This window comes from Equus quagga, chromosome 4 (genome assembly GCF_021613505.1).
Source record: "Equus quagga isolate Etosha38 chromosome 4, UCLA_HA_Equagga_1.0, whole genome shotgun sequence".
NCBI lineage: Eukaryota > Metazoa > Chordata > Mammalia > Perissodactyla > Equidae > Equus > Equus quagga.
Genome location: NC_060270.1, coordinates 110,286,884 through 110,308,423, shown reverse-complemented (window position 1 = coordinate 110,308,423; position 21,540 = coordinate 110,286,884). Strand labels below are relative to the sequence as shown.

At 39.9% G+C, this 21,540-nt stretch overlaps 1 protein-coding gene across 1 annotated transcript in view; it reads right to left on the bottom strand.

The window, feature by feature from the left end:
- The window catches only part of MYO3B (myosin IIIB), a 397,478-nt gene that overhangs the window by 115,298 nt on the left and 260,640 nt on the right, over window positions 1–21,540 (bottom strand). Inside the window, exons 26-28 of the mRNA XM_046659858.1 lie at window positions 10,534–10,645; window positions 9,428–9,590; window positions 7,511–7,591 (exon numbers count right to left, since the gene is read on the bottom strand). Coding sequence (XP_046515814.1) covers window positions 7,511–7,591; window positions 9,428–9,590; window positions 10,534–10,645 — 356 coding nt within the window. The remainder of the gene's footprint in view (window positions 1–7,510; window positions 7,592–9,427; window positions 9,591–10,533; window positions 10,646–21,540) is intronic.

The window sequence follows — 21,540 nt, the reverse complement described above, 5'->3', positions numbered from 1 at the left end:
TTAAACTCATGTAACACATAAAGGAAGACAACTTATTTGAACTCTCTGAGCTTCTGTTTCATCTCTTAAGGGGAAAAACAAAATCTGCCTTTCTACACACAGGAGTTTTTTTTGTTTTTTTTTTTAAGATTTTATTTTTTCCTTTTTCTCCCCAATGGCCCCCAGTACATAGTTGTATATTCTTCGTTGTGGGTCCTTCTAGTTGTGGCATGTGGGATGCTGCCTCAGCGTGGCTTGATGAGCAGTGCCATGTCTGCGCCCAGGATTCGAACCAACAAAACACTGGGCCGCCTGCAGCGGAGCACGCGAACTTAACCACTTGGCCACAGGGCCAGCCCTGTACACACAGGAGTTTTTAAGGAAAAAACATCTGATCATTCTTGCCATAGCACAGTTCATTCTTTCCCTAAATGTTTCTTTACTATTATGGGGATACAGCCTAAATAACTAATAAAGGCTATAAAATATGATATCATACTTTATGATTCTACACGAAAAAAACTTGAAAAAAGTGTAGACATACAATAAAGGCAACTTGAGTGTGTTGTTGGCCATAATAATGTTGCCCAACTCAATGCTGAGGTGGTGAAGGTACCATTTCAGATACTACCTCTTTCCAGCCAGATTCTGGAGCTCTACATGAGGTCCATAATGGCGAAATTGATTCCAAACTGAAGAGGCTAGGAAATTTTAATCTTGAGTCCTGGGGGTGCCAACTGTTGTACCTGAGTTTCATCTTAAGCACACTTCCATGCCATTCAATATGACATCAGGCACAAGCAGACCCCAAGCCCATGTTGGCTTTGCAGCTTCCTCTTTGTGCATTAGGTGAATAGTATCTTGCCCTCTGGGTGTTTAATTCTAACATGGGCGATAATTGATTTCATAGCAAAGAACATTCCTCTGCATTCCAAGTTATTTCATGGCAAGAACTCTATTGTTTGTGTCCAACCAAGGTTTGGCAGTGCCCATTTCTTGACAGAAATCTTGAAACCACAGGCCAGACCTTCTCTCTGCTATAAACCATTTCCTCTAAGCCATACTTCAGGGGCTCTCTGTATGTCCTGAGGCCACTCACAGACAAAGAACATTTTCCCAAAGTAAATCACAATGCTTGTCCCCCCAGACATTTTCCCCCTCCAAAATGTTAAGCCTATAGCTGTCAGAAATCAGCCTCAGCTTTTTACTTACAGAGAGTTAAAGAAACTCAGACAGCATACGAGTAGGCTTAGCAGGACCCCTTACATAACCCTGGACAAGTCCCATTTTATAGCTAGGGCACCCTGTCTGAAGGGTACTCTATCTTCTGTTAAAAGTTTAGAAGACAGTGGAGCTAGTATGCAGTTCACAATTCATCTCAAGCCCTGATGCACCAGTTAATTCTTTCCTCTGTATGTTTCTTTACTCTTGTGTGGATATGGCCTGAAACACCAGGAAAGGGCAGGCAGCTGGCTCCTGCCTGATGTCCAAGAAGAATTTGGAACTTGTCTTCTCTCACATTTTGAGGAATTAAGCTTTTGTGAGAAATGACCAGGAATCTTTCTAAGACATAGAAATGAAGTTAATGAAGAAATAGTGGAATGGAGCTAGAATGACAAATAGAGATGTGGAAAGGAATGAGAGAGGACAGACTTCTTTTCCTTCTGTTTGTTCAAAGTGGACCTTTTCCCCAATGGTACATCCACTTGACCTCCCTCTACTGTTTGGCTTGTGATTAGCAATTTGCTTATGAACAGAATGAATTCTTCATTCATTATCAGAATGAAAAATATTTACTGTAATCATTTCTACCTTCAAGAAGCGTAAAGTCGGGGGCTGGCCCCGTGGCCGAGTGGTTAAGTTCGTGCGCTCCGCTGCAGGCGGCCCAGTGTTTCGTTGGTTCAAATCCTGGGCGTGGACATGGCACTGCTCATCAGACCACGCTGAGGCAGTGTCCCACATGCCACAACTAGAAGAACCCACAACGAAGAATATACAACTATGTACCCGGGGGCGTTGGGGAGAAAAAGGAAAAAATAAAATCTTTAAAAAAAAAAAGAAAAAAAGAAGTGTAAAGTCATTTCAATGTACATCCTCAGCTATATTTTATAATGATTTTTACTCTTTGCATTGCATTGGAGTTTTATAGAACTCCCTTCCAATGAATGGTGACATAATATAGAGTCCCTGATGTATACAAACAGCAACCTTTGAGGAGAGCATGTTTTATTGCTCTCTGTACTGGACATGGAAAATTTAAGCCCAAAATTGTCCACCATGGTAGCCCAGCACAAAGTAGACGCTTAACAAATAGTAGCTGAATAAATGGATGAAAGAAAGAAATTTCCTAATTTAAAATATAGTTGTCCTACACACCTAGGAATATTTCTGGAAACCTAACTCCAGGAAATTGTTGCAACCACCTAGTCACTGCCGACAAACTGTAGGGGAGGAAGACATTTCCTCTTCCCAAATGGGGGTTCGTCTGGCCGGAGAACGAATTAAATTCACATGAGACAGAATAGCAAGAGAAAATTAAACAAAGCTTTATGAGGAACCATGGTTCGGGGCACCGAAGAAGTGGGGTGCACATAGTGGTTATATACCCCCAAACGGGGTGTTTCACATGTGATTGAAATGTCCCTCCCACAACAGTCACAAGATTGCCCCGTCAGCACAGGGCTTGATGGACACAGCAGGTAGTGGTCGGCTATCTCGGTGGGCGTAGCAGGAGGCAAGTCGATTGTCTGAAGCTGGGTGGTCACAGGTGAGCTCAGCAATCAGTTCCTAGCCTAAGGAAAGATGCTTAATCCTTAAGAAACGTCAGCGTTGGGAGGGGGAGGGAAGTTAGTTACAGGAGGTTACCAGACTAGCACAATAAAATGCAGATTTTAAGTCCTTGTCTTTGGTATTGATTAAGAGTTTTTAGAGAGAAGGTCATCTCCTTTCTTCTTCCTGGTACAGAGAGGGAGGCAGCTTTTACAGATAGAGATTTACCTTACAAATGTAAATGAGTCCTAAGGAAAGGCAAGTTCCATTCCTCAGAGCCTCCTTCCCTGTCCCAGTTTATCAAAAGTAATCAGCCTCAAATAATCCTGATGCCAAAGAGACATATCTTGGGGTGGCCAACCTCAGGTCCCCACACCACCAACAATGCTAAAGGAACCAGCCTTTTAAAGTTAGGAAAGGCTAGGAGGAGGCCTTACCCTGAGAGAAGTTTAAAAGTTCAGGAAGTTTTAAACACTAAAAACTTGGTTCCGTTATGATATTGAGTCAGGCTTCTAAAAGAAGTTAAATAGCCTCTGTCAAGTTGCTACCAGGAATTGGGTCTGGGTGTGCTAGAGCCTGTCTGGACGTAATGTTTGCTTTCCCCTCTGGATGCAGCATTTAAACTCTCCGCTGGCATCACAGATTTGCTCATCGGTTCTAGCTGCAGCTGGTTGAAAATGCCTGTACACAGGCTCAAGGAAGGCACCCCCTTCCTTGGCAGAATCATGGCTGACGCGCCAAAAAGCACTTTCCACAAAGGGCATCAGAAGGAGAAATGGCCACCGTTTTTAGCACTATTGTTATCTCCTCATAACATCTGTGTTTTGGAAGGGCCAAGGAGTGACTAAGTAGGAAGCTGATCAGAAGACAGGGAAAAAGAGAAAACAACAATTTCCACAGCAGTGAAGCAATTAGATGACAATTTGCTGTAAACCAATGGGCTCTTCCTGCTCCTAGGGGTCGGGGGAGAGGAATAGAAGGGAGGCTGAAGGAGCTGCTCCTCCTGGGAGACACTCTTTGAAATTCCATTCCCATCCCCTGGGGCTCCACTGTCACCTACCTGAGGCATTTCCCCTCTGAGACAGGAGGTCCACCACTTTCCTCTCATTTAAAAACCAGATCTTGAATTAGAGAGACAATTCTAAAGCCAATGCTTTCAAAAACTTAAAGAACGAGCCATTGTAGGTCTTTAAAAAATTCCCTGCAGGTTGTTTGTTTTGATATTATTTACTGAGGACAATGTGCATTTTTAGTTGAATAAATCCAGTTATATCCACTTTCTGAAACTTGAGTTCATTTAAAAAAATAATAGATTAATAATGGAACGACATATAACTGTTAGTTTTTACTCAGAATACCGCATCTATCTGAACAGTAATAAGTGCAATCTTATTTTTCTGATTACATATTTTTAACTCTTTGGTATTTAAAGGAGTGTATTTTCCTACGGCAAGAACCTATTATCAGCATTAACCAATAATAAAACACACAACAAAATATGCCATTTCTCACCAACGTGACAAAGTTGTTTTTCCCCCCAAAACAGAAACTGATAAGCTATACTTTTGCTTAGGATCCCTGGCGCTCTCTCCCCGAGCTCCCCACGTCTTACAGAGGCCCTTTATTGCCAGCGCAATGTTATACACGTAGGAAATATATGCAAGTGTACCTAGGGTATTTTTTTCCGTTTGTTTTCTCTTCCAGCATTTGATCACTGGTTGGTGAACTGTTTGGGCCCGCAGAGATCTCTAGACCACCAGCTCATGTATTTGAAAGGCATCTGTTTATTTTGAAAATGCAAATGCAGCCTACCTCAAAGACTGACAGGCAAGAAATGACCCACTGAGCAAGGGGAGAGGTTTCCAGTCTGGAGCCCTGTCCCTCCCTCTATCACACGGAGATCACTCGCTGTCAGAACCACTTAAACAAGCTCCAGGAATCTGAGCGAAGAGCCCACAATTAAAACAAGCAGTCTCATCTCTCTCTCTCAAGAATTAGCCAGGCAGATCATTTCTCACCTTGTTTAAAGTAATGATGAGGTCATTTACAAAAGGACTTCAGGCCTTTGAAATGGTGGCTCCTAGACCGAGGGCTGCCTGGAGGAGGGCCCCAGAACAAGGACACTGCCCTCCTAACAGCGGCAGGCTGGTCCTGGAGACGGATTCCCGGAGAAAGCCCAGGAAGGTTAATACCCCCACTTTGATCTCTGTCAAGGCATACCAGCAAGAATTAATTTACATTTCAGATGAAAAAGGTTGACAGCATGAAAAGGCATCTTGTTTCTGGTATGTGAATGTGCCGTAATAGATCGGGAATTCTGAAAGGAAGTTCTGAGGAAGCTAAAGGGATAAGCCGCGCGGCTGCTTTTATTGGGAAGGAGATGAAAGGAAAACAAATTTCAATATGCGCTGCTCTGTAGCAACATGTAGGCCAAATGCTTCCTAAATTTCAAGGACTGCTCTTTTAAAAATATATAACATATCTTAGCAACACCATAAAAAAAAAGATGATGGGTCAGAACTTGAAATCTAAACAAACGCATTCCACAGAATCTAAATTTCAAATGAAATAATTTGTTGAAAAAATAATCAATTAGAGAATAACTCAGAAAACAAGCAGAAATGGTTGTGCTACGACAACTTCCCTAGGCCACTTCCTGCAGGCTTCGAAAGCAAGGGAACCACTATGCCCGGGGCTTGTTCTACTCAGAAATGTCCCAATTGCACAAAGGGGAGCCTGAAATGAGAGGATTATGCTTTAGGAAGAGCACATCCCAAAACAGAGAAGTTGGAATGAGTTGCTTTGCTTTCTAGATAAACACAATCATGCCTTCAAATCTAAAAATAAGGAAAACCTCAAATAAAAGTAAACTGCCCATAAAATTGCAAATTACCCTATCCATGCATCTTTACTGATAACACAAAATGAACACTTCAATTCCTGTCCACAGTGTTGGCTGAAGGGCAGACACTCTGCCTGTTTTTGCTCTGGTTGCCACACTGAACTTCCAGAAGGGAGAGGTGGCCTTAGTACCACCTCAGTGTCTTCATGCTCGCCCAAGCCCCTGGAGATTCAGTTAACGGAAGCTCCGGAGGCCACCTGATAAGTGGGAACACTGGCTGCCAGGCTAACGAAGGTGGGTGCTTCCAAAAAAAAAAAAAAAAAACGGAAGTGCTTAAAGAAATGTGTTTTCTCTGGTTCCACTAAATAAAATTACCCTTCTATGGCACCATCACATAGATCCTGCACTGAAAAGATGCAGTCACCACTGTCCTGATATCATGATGACAAAGCTGCCCTGTTTCTGCTTTTATGCAGGCTTCACAGAGTGCAAACAGGGAGCCCTCTAAAGATGATTTTCAGACAGGGAAAATTTGATTTATGATCTTACATACTGAACTCAGTGGACCAACAATATATAAGCTCAAAGTTTATATTTTAAAACATATGTTGAGTTTTGGGCCAAACTACAAGATCAGAAATCAGCCCAGTCTTTTTTTCTTAATGGGGGACCCAGTGTGTATGTTGGGAAGTGCGCAAGTAGGAAACAAATGCACTTTGAGTGGTCTTTCTTAGGTTGCAACTAGAATTGCATGCTTCCTCCTGACTCTTTGAAGTTGTAGAGCTTAAAATTCCTAGAGGATGGTGTTAAAAGTTAACATTTGCATTTAAATGACACCCCTTCCTCCCAAATATTTTGGTTTTGAATGAAGCCATCAGGCCTCTACAGTGACCTAAGAGAGTTCTGAGAAGTGTCCCTGGAGCCCAGTTCTGGGCAGGGACCTCCTTGAAAAGGTTGCAGCTGTTTTATTTAAGAGTTCGCTTCAAGCGCAGCAGTATCTGAAACCCTATCCTTCTCCCTTCTGCTGAGTCCACCGGACTGGCCATTTCTCTCTCATTCTGTCTGCAATTTCTTGCACTCTTGACGCTCCTGGCATGCTCTGAAGCCTGTCTCTTCCAGAGCCTCAATTAGGCACATGCAGCTTCAAATGATGAGGGAGGCCAGCCCAGCAGCTACTGTGAAAACCGCCATTTGCAGAAGAGTGGAGTGACCCAGGAGCCAGGGAGGGGATGGATGAGCCAGGAACCAGAGTTCACAGCCCTCAGGCAGCCAAGGCCAAGCTGAGCCACAACAGCCACCTGGTGCTCACCCTGCGGGGCCCAAAGGACCACATTAGCCACATACAGGCCTGGGTGTGGGAAACTCAGTTTGCTGGGAAAGTCCCTGAGCTATTCCTAATCTCTATGATGCTAAGAGAGGGGTCTTGCATAGATTCCAAGAATTCTAAGGAGAATTCCAATGTTAGAAGGCACCTTCTAGACCTTTTTATCCAATGCTTTCATTTCACAGATGAGGGATGTGTGACTCTAAGAGGGAAAGGGATTTGTTTAGTCGGCAATATGTGAAGTTAACTGTATCCAAACTGCCAGCATGCAAGTGCCGGCTCTGCCACTGACGAGCTGTGTGATCACAAACAAGTTACTTCACTACTCTGTGCCTTGGTTTCTCCCTCTACAAAATTGGGAATATAAGAGTACCTACTGAGAGCATCATTAACCAAGTATGGCAAGCAGCAAATGCTGTTAGCCTCATCATCATCACACAAGGTGTGTCAGAACAAGTACTAGAACCTCCCCACTAGAGCTCTTGATTCCTATTCCAGTGCTCCCGAATTATTAACCTTCCAGTTTTTTGAAACTCATATGAAGTTAACCACAGAATATTTCTAAGCCGATGCTAAGAAAATGATGTTTTAATTACCTGCTCGAATATGAACAGCAGACTCACTCCTTCTGTTGCTTATTTTCTTAAATTTCCTCCGAGCATCATATCCTCTCCAGGCTAAAAATATAAAACCATGTGCTAGGAATGACATTAATTTAAGAACGTGCCAGAGAATTGATATAAGCTGTTTTCCCTCCAATCTACTACCCCTCTCCTCCTCCCTCCCGCTTTCTCACTGAACAAAATAAGCGGAGATACGTGAGTGATGATGGGGAAGAAGGGCCTCTCTGTACTCTCAGCTTGGCTTCCAAGATGTTTCTGAGAAGGAGTTATTTTTGTTCAGGCAGTGAGTTTCCAGAACACTCTGGATTCCACTTATGAATCACTTGGGATCCCGATTCTAGATGAGGTGGTTCCCTGTGATGGGGTTCAGGGCAGGCCACCCCAAGATGCGCCACTCTGATATGCAGATTATTTCGAGCTGAAGACAATAAAGGCTCAGACTCAGCAAGAACATTCAACCTTTCCCCTCTAACTGCCTAAAAGAAATTTAAAGTAGATAACTTTGGGTTCCGGTAGACTGGGAGGATCCTTGCTAAGCCCACTCTTATCCAAGTTCTATTTACCAAACATTTGCTTTTCCATTTCCCTGTGGGTTGCCTTCCTCCCCTTTGAAGACCCAAACCACTACCCCAAATGTCCTCCTTTTCTATAGCTGGAGATACTCAAACAGGTAGCCTCCACCAGTTGGCTGAGCTGTTCAATTTGGCTGAGCCTCTCCCATGTATACATGTTAAAAAGCTTTGTTTAATTTTCTCCTGTTATTCTGTCTCATGTGAGTTCAATTTGTTGTCTGGCCAGAAGGACCCAAAGCAGATAGAGGAAATGTCTTCCTCCCCTACACCTGTCACTCCAATCCAATGAGGAAGCTCTATCTTCAGGACTTGGTTGGGAAGGAACTGAAATATCCTGTCCCATTCGATATCTTTCATTTGGTAGGAAGGTGTAAACATGAAGGTCGAAGGAGAGAAAAATAAAGAGGGAAGTCAAGGGAATCATTAGTAGCACAACATTTGCATTTGGTGAGGGTGAACCATGTGCCAAGAACTGTGCTAAGGGAGGAAAGAGGAGAATTTGCGATGGGAAGGAAACGCAAGGGAAACAGATGAAGAGAAGAAGAGAAAGAGGGAATCTCTGGGTGTGTTAAATCCTTTAGACACAGAATGGGAGCCTTAAGCCTCCCACAGGAGCATGACCACCTCTCCTTTTTGCTCCTCCAACAAGCATCACAACTCTTTATGCTGCTGAGTGAGGTCATAAAGTTCAGAAGGGACATGATGATTCTGGATTATGGGAACACGAAATCATCTGCTATGTTCAAGATCTGGTGCTTTCACAACCACTCATCAATAGCACAGGAGCTCAAATTCTGTTTGTGACACAAACGACACGTACGCAAAGAGGCACTGACTGGGCTGGGTATATGAGAGCGTAGTGATTTGTTCCCTTGGTTTACAAGCTCTATCTGGGCTAGGAAAGCCTTCTGGAAGCGGCATTAGTAATTCTGATGCTGAAAACCTGGTGATGGACCTGAAGCACATATTGTCGGTCACCTGGGATCTGGGGCACACATCTGTGGATCTGGGTTTTACAGCCGTCCACTTCATACTGCCTCTATCTCGCCACTCACCACAGTGTGTTGTGATGGCTTGTTTGCTTATCTGGAGGTCAGTGACCATGGTGGTCTTGCTCACGGCTACATCCCCAGTGCCTAGCACAGGGCCTGGCCTGCAGTAGGCACTTGATAAATATTTGCTATATCAAGGAAGAAAGGAAGGAAGGAGGGAAGGAACAGAGGGAGGGAGGGAGGGAGGAGAGAAGAAACCACTGAGAAAAGCAACAGGTGAGTGGCCCCTGGTACGTAGTGAAATGCCACGATTCAGGGCCATTTACCTGACTGGATGACAACAGCCCCCTTCTCTCTCTTCTCCCTGACTCTTCTGTATCTCCTGGCTCCAAGCCATCCCTTGGTATACGCCTGCAGCACAACCACTCTGCCTATGACTTCCCGCAGCAGCAAATTTAACTGCTCGACATGGTAATATTTGAGAAAAACCTGAAACGAGACATTAGTTTTAGCATTACATCTGGGATCCCAAACAGAAATTCATTCTACTCCAGTATATTCTTAATGTAAATATTAAAACAATTATCTAAATAAAGTTTACAGTGGCTTGTTTATGCTAATATTACTGACTTCTTAGAAGCAAATACAATTCCCCTTCTAAGGTCGAGCTAGTCTGTGATTATTGCTATAAAGAGCTGATAAGGTTAACAGAGCTTTAAGAGATCCCAAATGTTCTGCAAGGCTACCTCATTTCTACCACGAGCTCTATTTTCTCAGCTTGACCTCTACTGTCTTTCCCCACAGCTTCTAAGGGAGGTGATAACCAACAGAACTGATCCATGACCACAGTAGAAGTTCAGAAAGACAGGGACCTGGATGACCCACAGTGGTCTAATTTTTGCCGAGGAACAGCAGTGTTGTCATCAACACTCAGGCTAAGGCTGGCTTTGTAGGGCGATCAGAAAGAACCATAAAAACCTGGCATCTTGCAGGGACGTGATGTTCCCCCAAATGAAAAGCTACACATGATGAGATTAGTAATCAGGGTATGCAGTAAATAACACTACAAAAGTCTAATGAAAAATGTACAAGATTATAAAAGATACTCATTATTGTCATTAATATGATTTGTGTATTTGTTTATGCTACTGGCATAAGCAGCACTGAAAAAAGGGACATTTTAAAATAAGGTCAAAGATCTCATTCTAGAAATGCTAACTGGCTCTGAAACTACATAACAGGGGGCAAACCGTCTTTCTCTGGTGCCTGAGGTCCCAGGACTCCTGATCCAAGACGAGCAAAGATCATGGTTAGGTTGGGGTCTCGTCTGCTAAGCTACATGACTTACAGAGCCATTAACATCACTGACAAGAGACAAAAGTATGCAGTGGAGCATCATGGGTGACAATGTGAACAATAAAGAAAGAACTACCTTTGTTTTTCCCAGCACCCAGTCATCTAATCTGGACTTTTCCAAGATAGCGACACAGCTTTCCTTGCTAGCAAGAGGTGTTTGATGTGCTCTGAATGCCAAGTAATAATACCTGTAGAATAAAGAGTAAAATAAAGCATTTTTAGTCATCGTTTGATTGAGTATAATAGAATCGCTCTGGGCCCACTGACATGCTTTGTTTTTTAATAGTAATACTAAAAATATTTCTTGATCACCAATAATAGTGTACTAGGCAGTAAAAGATACACAATTTATGCTTATTGGCTCTTACCTACTTTCATATTTTCTGCTATGTACATTTTCCTTTTAATATTGCTTTTTAATTCATATTCACTGCATACTTGGCATGTTTTGCATGCAAAATCAAAGTATCTAATCCTTTCAGAAAGCTGAAATTTAGATAGCTCTCCTAGTCAAAGTTATCATTTTAAATGTTAATATTACTATTATAAAAATAATTTATAATCCCGTTATATACATTTTGACTCTGCTTTGAAAAGTTCCATCTGAAGCAACCTGTAGATAGCAAAAGTGATCATAGCCTAACACAACTGACTCTGTCTGCTGAGCCACACATCTGCCTCAAGGTGAGGAGGAGGATGTTTTCTTAATACAATCACCAAAACCACATTTGTCTTCTTAAAGTACTCATTTTAATGAACTTCCATACTGTCAGATGAAAGAGTTTCTGAATAGATTCAAAGAACACTACCAAAAGGGCTTTTTCCTCTTATTTTCTTTCTTCTCTCCATTAAAAAAACATATAACTTGTTGAATCTATTATCCTTTTAGGAAACTTTACCTTAGTTTTTCTTTGCAAAACTTTCAAGGATATTTCTCTGCTCTTTGCTGCCATCTATAATCAAATCCAACCCTTGGAAGCTTAAAAATAAACAATTTCCTTGTCAAAGGATTTTCCTGCCATTCCTCAGACAAGACTAATCTGTTATTTTGGAATTACTCTTATTTATTTATATTTATAGAGCTGTTTTTACACTATAAAAAATCACCAAAATATAAAATATGTCCATTCCTCCTGCTAAATAGTCCCCTAACTTTCTGTTTATGGAAAAATAAACACACCCAATTAGTACTTGAATCATTTAACTTTATCTCTGTGCTACAACATATTTTATAAGTAAGGATATAATGCTGAATTTGCTGGAAACATTTGCATTCAAGATCCTGAGAATGTTTCCAAGGCTCTGAGTCTGTCTCCACCTTTGAAGAGGAGGGGCAGTGCTCTCTCAGAACCCCTAAATAGTGGCCAGGACCATGCTCGGTCATTTGTTCAAGCCCAGGAACCTGCTCCCAGCAGATGTCTCCTGGAGCTAAGTGGGGGCAGGGACCGCCTGGAGTCGAGTTAGGCCTGCATGGGCAGTTCATGGTCAGCACAGATTCTTTAGCCCCAGTTTCTCCAGGACTGTAGTTTTAGTCATGGCTTCTCTGATTTGGCTTTGGCCAAAGTGAAAAGATTGTGTCCTAGAGTAGACGGGGATGGTGGGAATAAATGCAAATCTATATGGGGTGACTGTCTTGGGAATGCTGAAGTACAGAGAGCTTAAGGTGTAAAAGTCAGTGGTTAAAACCAGGACTTCCTACATTTTTTCCATTAGGCCTGGCCATTTAAAACATGGGTTCCCCTGACTTTAATCAGCCCAGGCTTGCTCAGGATGACTCCTCAAAACGATTGGCATTAAGACAAAACCCAACAAATGCTGGAGAGGGTGTGGAGAAAAGGGAACACTCATACACTGCTGGTGGGAATGCAAACTGGTGCAGCCACTATAGAAAACAGTATGGAGATTCCTCAAAAAACTAAAAATACGATACAATCCAACTATCCCACTACTGGCTATTTATCCAAAGAACTTGAAATCAATGATCCAAAGAGATTTAAGCACCTCTATGTTCCTTACAGCATTATTCACAACAGCCAAGATGTGGAAGCAATCCAAGTGCCCCTCTATAGATGAATGGCTAAAGGAGATGAGGTATATATATACAATGGAATATTACTCAGCCATAAAAAAGACAAAATTGTCCCATTTGCAACAACATGGATGGACTTGGAGGGTATGATGTTAAGCAAAATAAGCCAGACAGAGAAAGACAAATACTGCATGACTTCACTCATATGTGGAGGATAACAAACACATGGATAAAGAGAACAGACCAGTGGTTACCAGAGGGGAAGGGGGTTGCGGGGTGGGCGAAAGGGATGAAGGGGCACATATGTATAGTGATGGATAAAAATTAGACTACTGGGGGTGAGCATAATGAAGTGTGTTTAGGAACTGATAAACAATAATGTACACCCCAAATTACACAATGTTATAAACCATTACAATCCCAGTAAAATTACTTGGAAAAAAACCAAAACCAAAACACAAAAAAGCCTTCAGGGAAAAGAAAACATTTTCATATCAGAAGTCATAAAGTTAATAAAGATTATGTGTATACATATAAAAAAAAACTGGTGTTGAAGTATTTAAAGAGAACCCTAATGAATGACCAGCACTGTGCAGGATATAAGAAGAATGAAAGATATATTCTACCTCTCCAATTAAGGATTTATACTTGTTTTTCAGCATGTAAGGATAGTTCTTAGCAATTTCTAATTTCTAGATACACAGAATATATCCTGAACTAACATAAATACTAGAACGTAACTTTGATTTTTAGTCCTTCAACCCAAATCTCTTAATTTATTCTGATGATAATATTTGTGTCTGGCTTAGCTCAGAAAGAGATGGGTAACAGTACTGCAAAAAGATGAAGGTTTCAAAAAGTACCAAAGAAACATATAAGTGACATGTCTATAGTAATCAGGTCAGAGAAGTATGATGTGTTTCCTCCACAGATTAATTTTGGATTCCAGCAGGTACCATGGTAAAAAAGCACTTTGGCTGAACTCCTATGTACTTCAATGTAAGGATGAAACTGAAAGGAACCAACATAAAAGATCTGTCAGCAAGGTTTTGGGGGAGATACATTCTGCCTGCTTCCTGAAACGGCTTGATGAGTTAAATGAACAGGAGATATGCAACGGCAAAATAAGAAGTGTAAAGGTTTGTCTTGAGGGTCTGGGCACTTGAGAGAGTTGCAAAGATCTGTTCTGCCCTGAGCTGCCTCTTGCAGGTAAAATTTATCTCACAGATTGGAGTCTCAGCACTGAGTTAACAGCGAGATGTCGCCGCTAACTGTGGGTAAGTCACTTACCTCTCTGTACCTAAATTCCCACAGGTGGGAGAGAGAACCAGATATGTGGTTCTTAACTCTTTTTTTGGGGCTGGGGGGTGGAGGAGGGGAAGAGGGGGGTTATCAAGACTCTACGAAAATCTGGTAAAAGCTACACACATTCTTTCTTTAAAAAATGCTCTTAACACAACACACTGCATACAAAGTCAAGAGGTCCACATAGCTCCTGATGGCCCTCCAAGGACCAAAGAGCCCTTTCCTGCTTCAGAACTCTATGGAAGGTGATAAATTTCCCAAGATTTCATCTTATTAAAGCATATAAGGTATTCATAAACATATAAAATAGTAAATATCCAGTTGAAAACTATCTCTATTCAAAAATGTTATTTAGTTTTCTGCCTAAAATGTTTTATTGTATGGAATGCAGCCTCTTCAAGGAAGAGTTTTAAAATATAACAGGCAAAGCAGTTTGTCAAGTATTAGTAAAAGCAACAGGCAACTAGAGATACATCGTCCTGCATTTAAATTGTAGAACTATAAACTGAGAGGTCTGTAAGCTTCTAGGATATATTAGTCTTCTATCGCTGCTAATGAATTACTCCAAAATTTAACGGCTTAAAAAACAGACATTTATCATCTCACAGTTTCTTCTTTTTCTTTTTCTTCTTCTCCCCAAAGTCCGCCAGGGCATAGTTGTATATTCTAGCTGTAGGTTCTACTAGTTGTGGCATGTGCGAAGCCGCCTCAGCATGGCTTGATGAGCGGTGCCATTTTAGTGCCAAGGATCCAAACTGGTGAAACCCTGGGCCACTGAAGTGGAGCACGGGAACTTAACCACTCGGCCACAGGCGGGCCCCATCTCATAGCATCTGAGGCTCAAGAATTCAGGAGCAGCTTATCTGGGCAATTCTGACTCAGGGTCTCTCATGAGATTACAGTCAAGATGTCAGCCAGGGCTGCAGTCATCTGGAGGCTTGACTGGGGCTGGAGGATCTATTTTCAAGATGGCTGATGCTAGAAAGCCTCAGTTCCTTGAAAAATGGGCCCCTGCAGATGATTGCTTGACTATCTTAGAAGACAGCTCTCCTCAAAACAAGGGATCTCAGAGACTAAGCCAGGAGGAATCTACAATGCCTTTTATGACTGAGGCTTGGGAGTGACACACCCACTTGTTTCAAATCTTCTATTCATTAGAAGTAAGTCGCTAAGTCCAGATCATATTTAATGAGAGAGAAATTAAGTTCTACCTCTTGAAGGGAGAAGTATCAAGTAATTTGGGGACATATTTTTAAACTACCACAAAGAATCTCTCTATATCATCATGTCTTCTTTTTACTGAAGAAAACTGTTCTTAGTGAAATGTAATTACTTGTCCAAGATGACAAGTAAATGACAAAGATTAAGATTACTATTGAAGTCTCCTGACTTCCGGGTAATTAATTTTTTAAAGAACTGATATGAATCGAATTAATGAAATTTAATTTTTCTTTTTTTTTAGGAGGATTAGCCCTGAGCTAACATCTGCCACCAATCCTCTTCTTTTTGCTGAGGAAGACTGGCCCTGAGCTAACATCTGTGCCCATTTTCCTCCACTTTATATGCGGAATGCCAAAGTGGAACGTGCAAACTTAACGGCTGTGCCACTGGGCCAGCCCCATGAAGTTTAAGTTTTGACGCAAGGGAGAGAAACAAAAAAGAGTAAAGTCAAATACTACTCACTAGAAGAGAAACGATTGATAAATACGCCTATGTAAAAATAAAAATTTTTCCACATTAAAAATATTCTTGAAAATTTGAGAAGAATTGGTCTCTTTTAATTTCATTCTGTTTAGATACAATGTGTTTTTTTTTTTAAATATTACAGTTCATTCTCAATAGAGTCCCCAACAAATGCTATTGTTTGGAATGCAGGTGTATCCCCCACCAAATCAATTCTGGAGAATTTCTCAGGCTGACCTTCAAAGCCTATTTAAGCTATTTAATTTGAAGAATAGTACCTTTGAGGCAGAAGGTGACTTTTATTTTTCCTCACTTCTTCCTTGCACTCTTCAGTGCAGGGTGAGAAAGTCTTTGGTAAGACAGAGTAAAGAAACAGAGACTTTATTAAATACACTAAAGTTGTCCTATTAGACCTGGTCCGTCTCAACAAGAGCAAGCCTTTTTGGTCTTCGTGTTCCACTCAGAAGAGTGTGAGGGATGTATGTCTAAGAAATTATAATGACCAAACGTTGTCCTGCCAGAATAGTGTCAGGAACAAAGCCTATCAGGTCCCCAAGAACTTCCAGGCTTCCCCTAGAAGGAGTAGGACCCTAAAGAGAGGGCAGAGAGGTAGAAAAGAATGGACAAGGAGTGAAGAGAGAAGGTGTCCCTGGACTTTATTCAAGATGGGTTCTGTGTCTACTGAAACGAAACTTAATTGCAAAAGAGAAGAAACATTTATAAATTTTGGAATCTTTGTGTGTTCCTGATCAGCTGTCAGTGAGGTTATTTTCTTTCTTGTAAAGAGCTAGACTTGAACTCTTCCAGACATAATATGGGTGGAACTGAGGGGTTACACTTGACCAATCAGACTTCAGAACCTTCCACCACATGTTGGGAGACAATGCAACCAAGGCAGCTAGAGTAAGTAGGACAGAGTACTAGGAGAGAGCTACACAGAGAGAGAACCCTGGAGGTCTGTGGAGGGTTTCCTCAGCTATTCAGCAGAGTACTGATTGCCACACATATGAGAGGAAACTATCCAAGACTAGGGAAAAAACCATCCGAGAAGATTAGAAAGAACAGTGCCTGACGGTCATACAGGGATGGAAATAGTGCCTGTTTCTACCAGCCAGACTGGTTAATCTCATATTCATAGAATAATGGATAGAGTATTCAGAAGGGTCTTGCTTCAGTAGTGATGAAATAGTACTCTTAAACGTGGCTTTCCTTCTACCTAACAGATCTTTACAGCAAGATCCAAAAGGATAAACTATTTCCATATAATTTAACTTCATCCCAGAACAATGCACAAAGATATTAAAAGGGATACAAAAATATCCAGCACCCAAAACGATAGGTTTGACAATGTTTGGATCCAGTCAAGATTACCAAGCATGCAGGAAAATATGATCCATAATGAGGAGAAAAATCAACGAATCAAAATGGATCCAGAAGTGACACAGATGTTAAAATTAGTACAGAAAAACATTAAAACAGTTATTTTAACTGTATTCCATATGTTCAAAAAGAGACACAAAAGATATAAAAAAGACCCAAATAGAAGTTTCAGAAATGCAAACTACAACATCTGAGGTGAAAAATATACAGAATAGAATTAGCAACAGTTGAGACATTGCAGAAAACATGATTAGTGTACTTGAAGACATGACAATAGAAACTATACAAAATGAAACCCACAGTGAAAAAATTTTTTTAAATAAAAGGGGCATCATTGAACTGTGGAACAACATCAAGTGGCCTCAATACATGTAACTGGAGTCCCTGAAGAGAAGGAAAAAGAAGGGGACAGAGAAAATATCTGAAGAAACAGTGGCTAAAAATTTTCCAAATTTGATGAAAATGATAAACTAACAGATCTAAAAAGCTCAATAGTCCATGCATACACACAAAAAAACCTTGAAGAAAACTATACTAAAGGACATCATAATCAAATTGCTCAAAACCAGTCATAAAGAGAAAATCTCAAAAATAACCTGAGAAAAAAGACAAGTTACATACAGAGGAACAAAGATAAATACAACAGTAGAGTTCTCAACAGAAATAACGCAAATGAGAAGACAATGGAGCAAAATCTTTAAAGTACTGAAAGAAAAAGAATTCTATACCCAGTGAAAATATCTTTCAAAAACAAAGAGTTTTTCAGACATACTAAAGCTGAAAGAATTCACCTCCAGATGACCTGCATTATACGAAACGTTAAATGAAGTCCTTCATAAAGAAGGAAAACACCACCAGATGGAAGTATGGATCTACAGAAAGGAATAAAGAGTATTATGTTACTAAGTATATAAGATGTTTTTCTTATTATTTAAACCTCTTTTAAAATATACTTGACTATTTAAACAAAAATAATAACATATTGCAGAGTTTATCACATACAGATAAATGAAATGAATGACAACATAACATCAATAGCGTAAATGCCAGGAAAAGAGAAATTGAAGTAAACTATTGTAAGATTCTTATACTATTTATGAAGTGATATAATATCACTTGAAGGTAGACCAGGATAAGTTAAAGATGTATACTGTAAATCATAAAGCAACTCTTTAAATAATAAAACAAAGAGCTACAGCTAATAGGTAAAAAAAAGATAAATAAAATCATGCAAAATACTTAATAAATCCAAAAGAATTAGAAGAAGAAAGAGAAAAAGAGAACAAAGAACAGTTAAGACAAATAGGAAACAAACAGCAAAATGATAAGATTGAACCCAGCCATATGAACAATAACATTAAATGTAAATGATCAAAACATTCCAATTTAAAGTCAGAAATTTTCAGACTGGATGAAAAAGCAAAGTACAACCTTATGCTGCTTACAAAAAATACACAAATACAAAGATAAAACAAGTTAAAAGAAAAGAGAAAGATATACCATACTAACACTAGTCAAATTAAAACTGGATTGGCTATATTAATGTCAGACAAAGTAGACTTCAGAGTAAAAAAATATTGCCAGGGATAAAGAAGTTTATTTCATAGTGATAAAGAAGCCAATTCATCAAAAGAATCTAAAAATCCTAAGCATTTTGCACCTGATAACAAAGCCTAAAAATATATGAAGCTAAAACTGACAGTACTACAAGGAGAAATACACAAATCCACAATTATTGTCAGAGATTCCAATACCCTCTCCCAATAATTGATAGAACAAGTAGGCAAAAAAAAAAAAAAAATCATCAAGATGTAGAATGTTTCAGGGGCCGGCCCTGTGGCTCAGTGGTTAAGTTCACGCGCTCCACTTCGGTGGCCCGGAGTTTCACCAGTTCGGATCCTGGGCACAGACATGCACTGCTTGTCAGGCCACACTGAGACTGTGTCCCACATAGCACAACCTGAAGGACATACAACTAGAATATACAACTATGTACTCGAGGGCTTTGGGGAGAAGAATTAAAAAAAAAAAAAAGATTGGCAACAGATGTTAGCTCAGGTGCCAATCTTTAACAAAAAAATAAAAAAGATGTAGAACACTTAAACAATCAACTTGACTGAATGGACATTTATAGAACACTCTTGCCAACAATAACAGAAGGCATATTCTTTTAAATTGCATACAAAACATTTACCACAACAGACCATATTCTGGGCCATAAAACATGACAATAAATTAAAAATACTCAAGTCACACCAAGTATGTTCTCTGATCACAGTGGAATTAAATTAGAAATCAACAAGAAGAAGATATCTGGAAAATGCCGAAATGTTTATGAAAAGACTTTTAAATAACCTGAAGGTCAAAGAAGAAATCAAAAGAGAGGTTAAAAAGTACTTTTGATCAAATGAAGAGGAAAACACAACTTATCAAAATTTGTGGGGTACTGCTAAAGTAGTACTTAGAAATTTATACCATTAAACACCTATAATGGAAAAGAAGAATGATCTTAAATGCATGACCTCAGCCTCCACCATAAATTAGAAAAAGAGCAAATTAAACCCAAAGGAAGCAGAGGAAAGGAAATAATAAAGATCAGAGTGAAAAATCATTCAAACAGAAAATGGACAAACAATGAATGAAATTAAAAACTGGTTCTTTGAGAAGGTTAATAAAATTGGTAAACTAGCCACACAGATTAGGAAAAAAAAGAAAATAAGACACAAATTATCAATATTAGGTATGATATTGGTGATATTCTATAGATGTTACAGATATTAAAAGGATAATAAGGGAATTTTATGTACAACTTTATGCCACGTTAACAAGCTAAAAGAGAAAAAGCATAAAATCCAACATCCAATCCTATTTAAAAAACAAAAGAAAACTTTTCAATAGGCTCATACTACAAGCGAATTTCCTCAACTTGATAAAAAAAAGTATCTATGAAAAACCTACAGCTAACATCATATTTAACGGTGAAAGACTGAATGCTATCCCCCTAAGACTAAGAACAAGTCAAGAACACCCACTATCACCATGTCTATTCAACATTGTACCAGAAGCTCTAGCCACTGCAATAAGACAAGAGAAACAAATAAAGGCATCTATATAAGAAAAGAATAAGTAGAATTGTCTTGATTTGAAGATGACACAATTTTCTATGTAGAAAATTCAATGGAATCTGCAAAAAAGCTACCAGAACTAGTGAGTTTAGCAAGGTTGAAGGATATACATAAATTATTGTACTTCTATATACTAGCAACGAACAAGTGAAATTGAAAAGACAATATCATTATAATAACATTTAAAATGTGAAATGCACATTGTGAAATCTGACGATAAATGTGCAAAACCTGTACACTAAAAACTACAAAACATCGGCTAAGAAAAATTAAAGATCTAAATAAATGGAGAAGGATGTTATATTTATGGCTCAGAAAAACATTGTTAATATTTGAGTAAAGTAGATTACCCTCCATAATGTGAGTGGGTCTTATCCAATCAGTTGAAAGCTTTAAGAGAAAAGACTGTGGTCCCCTGAGGGGGTAGAAATTCTATCTCCAGACTGCCTTTGGGTACAAGACTATATCAACTCCTGCCAGCCTGCTCTGCAGATTTCTGACTTGCCAGTGCCCACAATCACATGATCCAATTCCTTAAAATAAATCTGTCTGTCTGTCTCTCTCTCTGTATATATATGTATACACACACACACACACACACACACACATACACATCCTATTGGTCCGTTTCTCAGAAGAACCCTAACATAGGTCCAGTTCCCTTTTGCTGTCATTTAGACACACTGAGTAGAGACAGAGCCAACTTTGATGATAAACTTCCTATAATTTTGCTAAATGTAGAGTCACATCCTGTGCAAAAACCATGAGTTGGTAGAAGGTTGTTTTCCATGATTTCCTTTCCTCTCTATCACTTCTCCCTTTGTCACTGAACTTTCCAAGCTTCCCAAAGATGTTGGACTTCCATACTGCACACTTGGGGTCTAGGACATCCAAATCCAGCTGTTCCTCCTCATGTTCACAAACAGATCTTCCTTGTCCTATGTCAAAACTCTCTGTGCCTAGGAATTGCTGCAGGGCCATCTGTGCAAGGGATTGGCTGGCTCCTCTAATGAACATTTAGATCCTGAAGGGAACTTAGAGTCATCGGTAAAAATTCTTACTTGGTAGAGGAGAAAACTAGAGAGCAAGCAACTGGCTCAAGGTCACAAACTGAATAGATGGAAGACGCGAGGCTTACCCAGGTCTTCTGATTTGAAGTTTAGGCTCCTTTACACTCATCTAACCTGCATGTACTCTTAGCTCTTGTTGTATACATCTGGTAGTATCTTTGACCCTCTAAGAGGGACCTTTGATCCTCCAGTACTTTCCAGTTCATCGGAACTTGTGTCTATAGTGATCTGGAATATTGGGCTTTTGACTTAGGAAAAGTGTTGGTTTCCTATATCTGAACACCAGCTGTCAGGCGCTCCTTGACACATGTGTGAGGGATCCATAGAATATTCTATTTGGACTAGTGTATCAGTAAGGCATTGTTATTTCAATGGAAAACTATGTACATTGTCTTTAGCATAGCCTTCTGGGATATTAGATTCTAGCTCTGTTCATCTTCTTTGAGCTATTTTGCAACTCTTTCTAAATTGCAGGTAACTGATAGATAGAT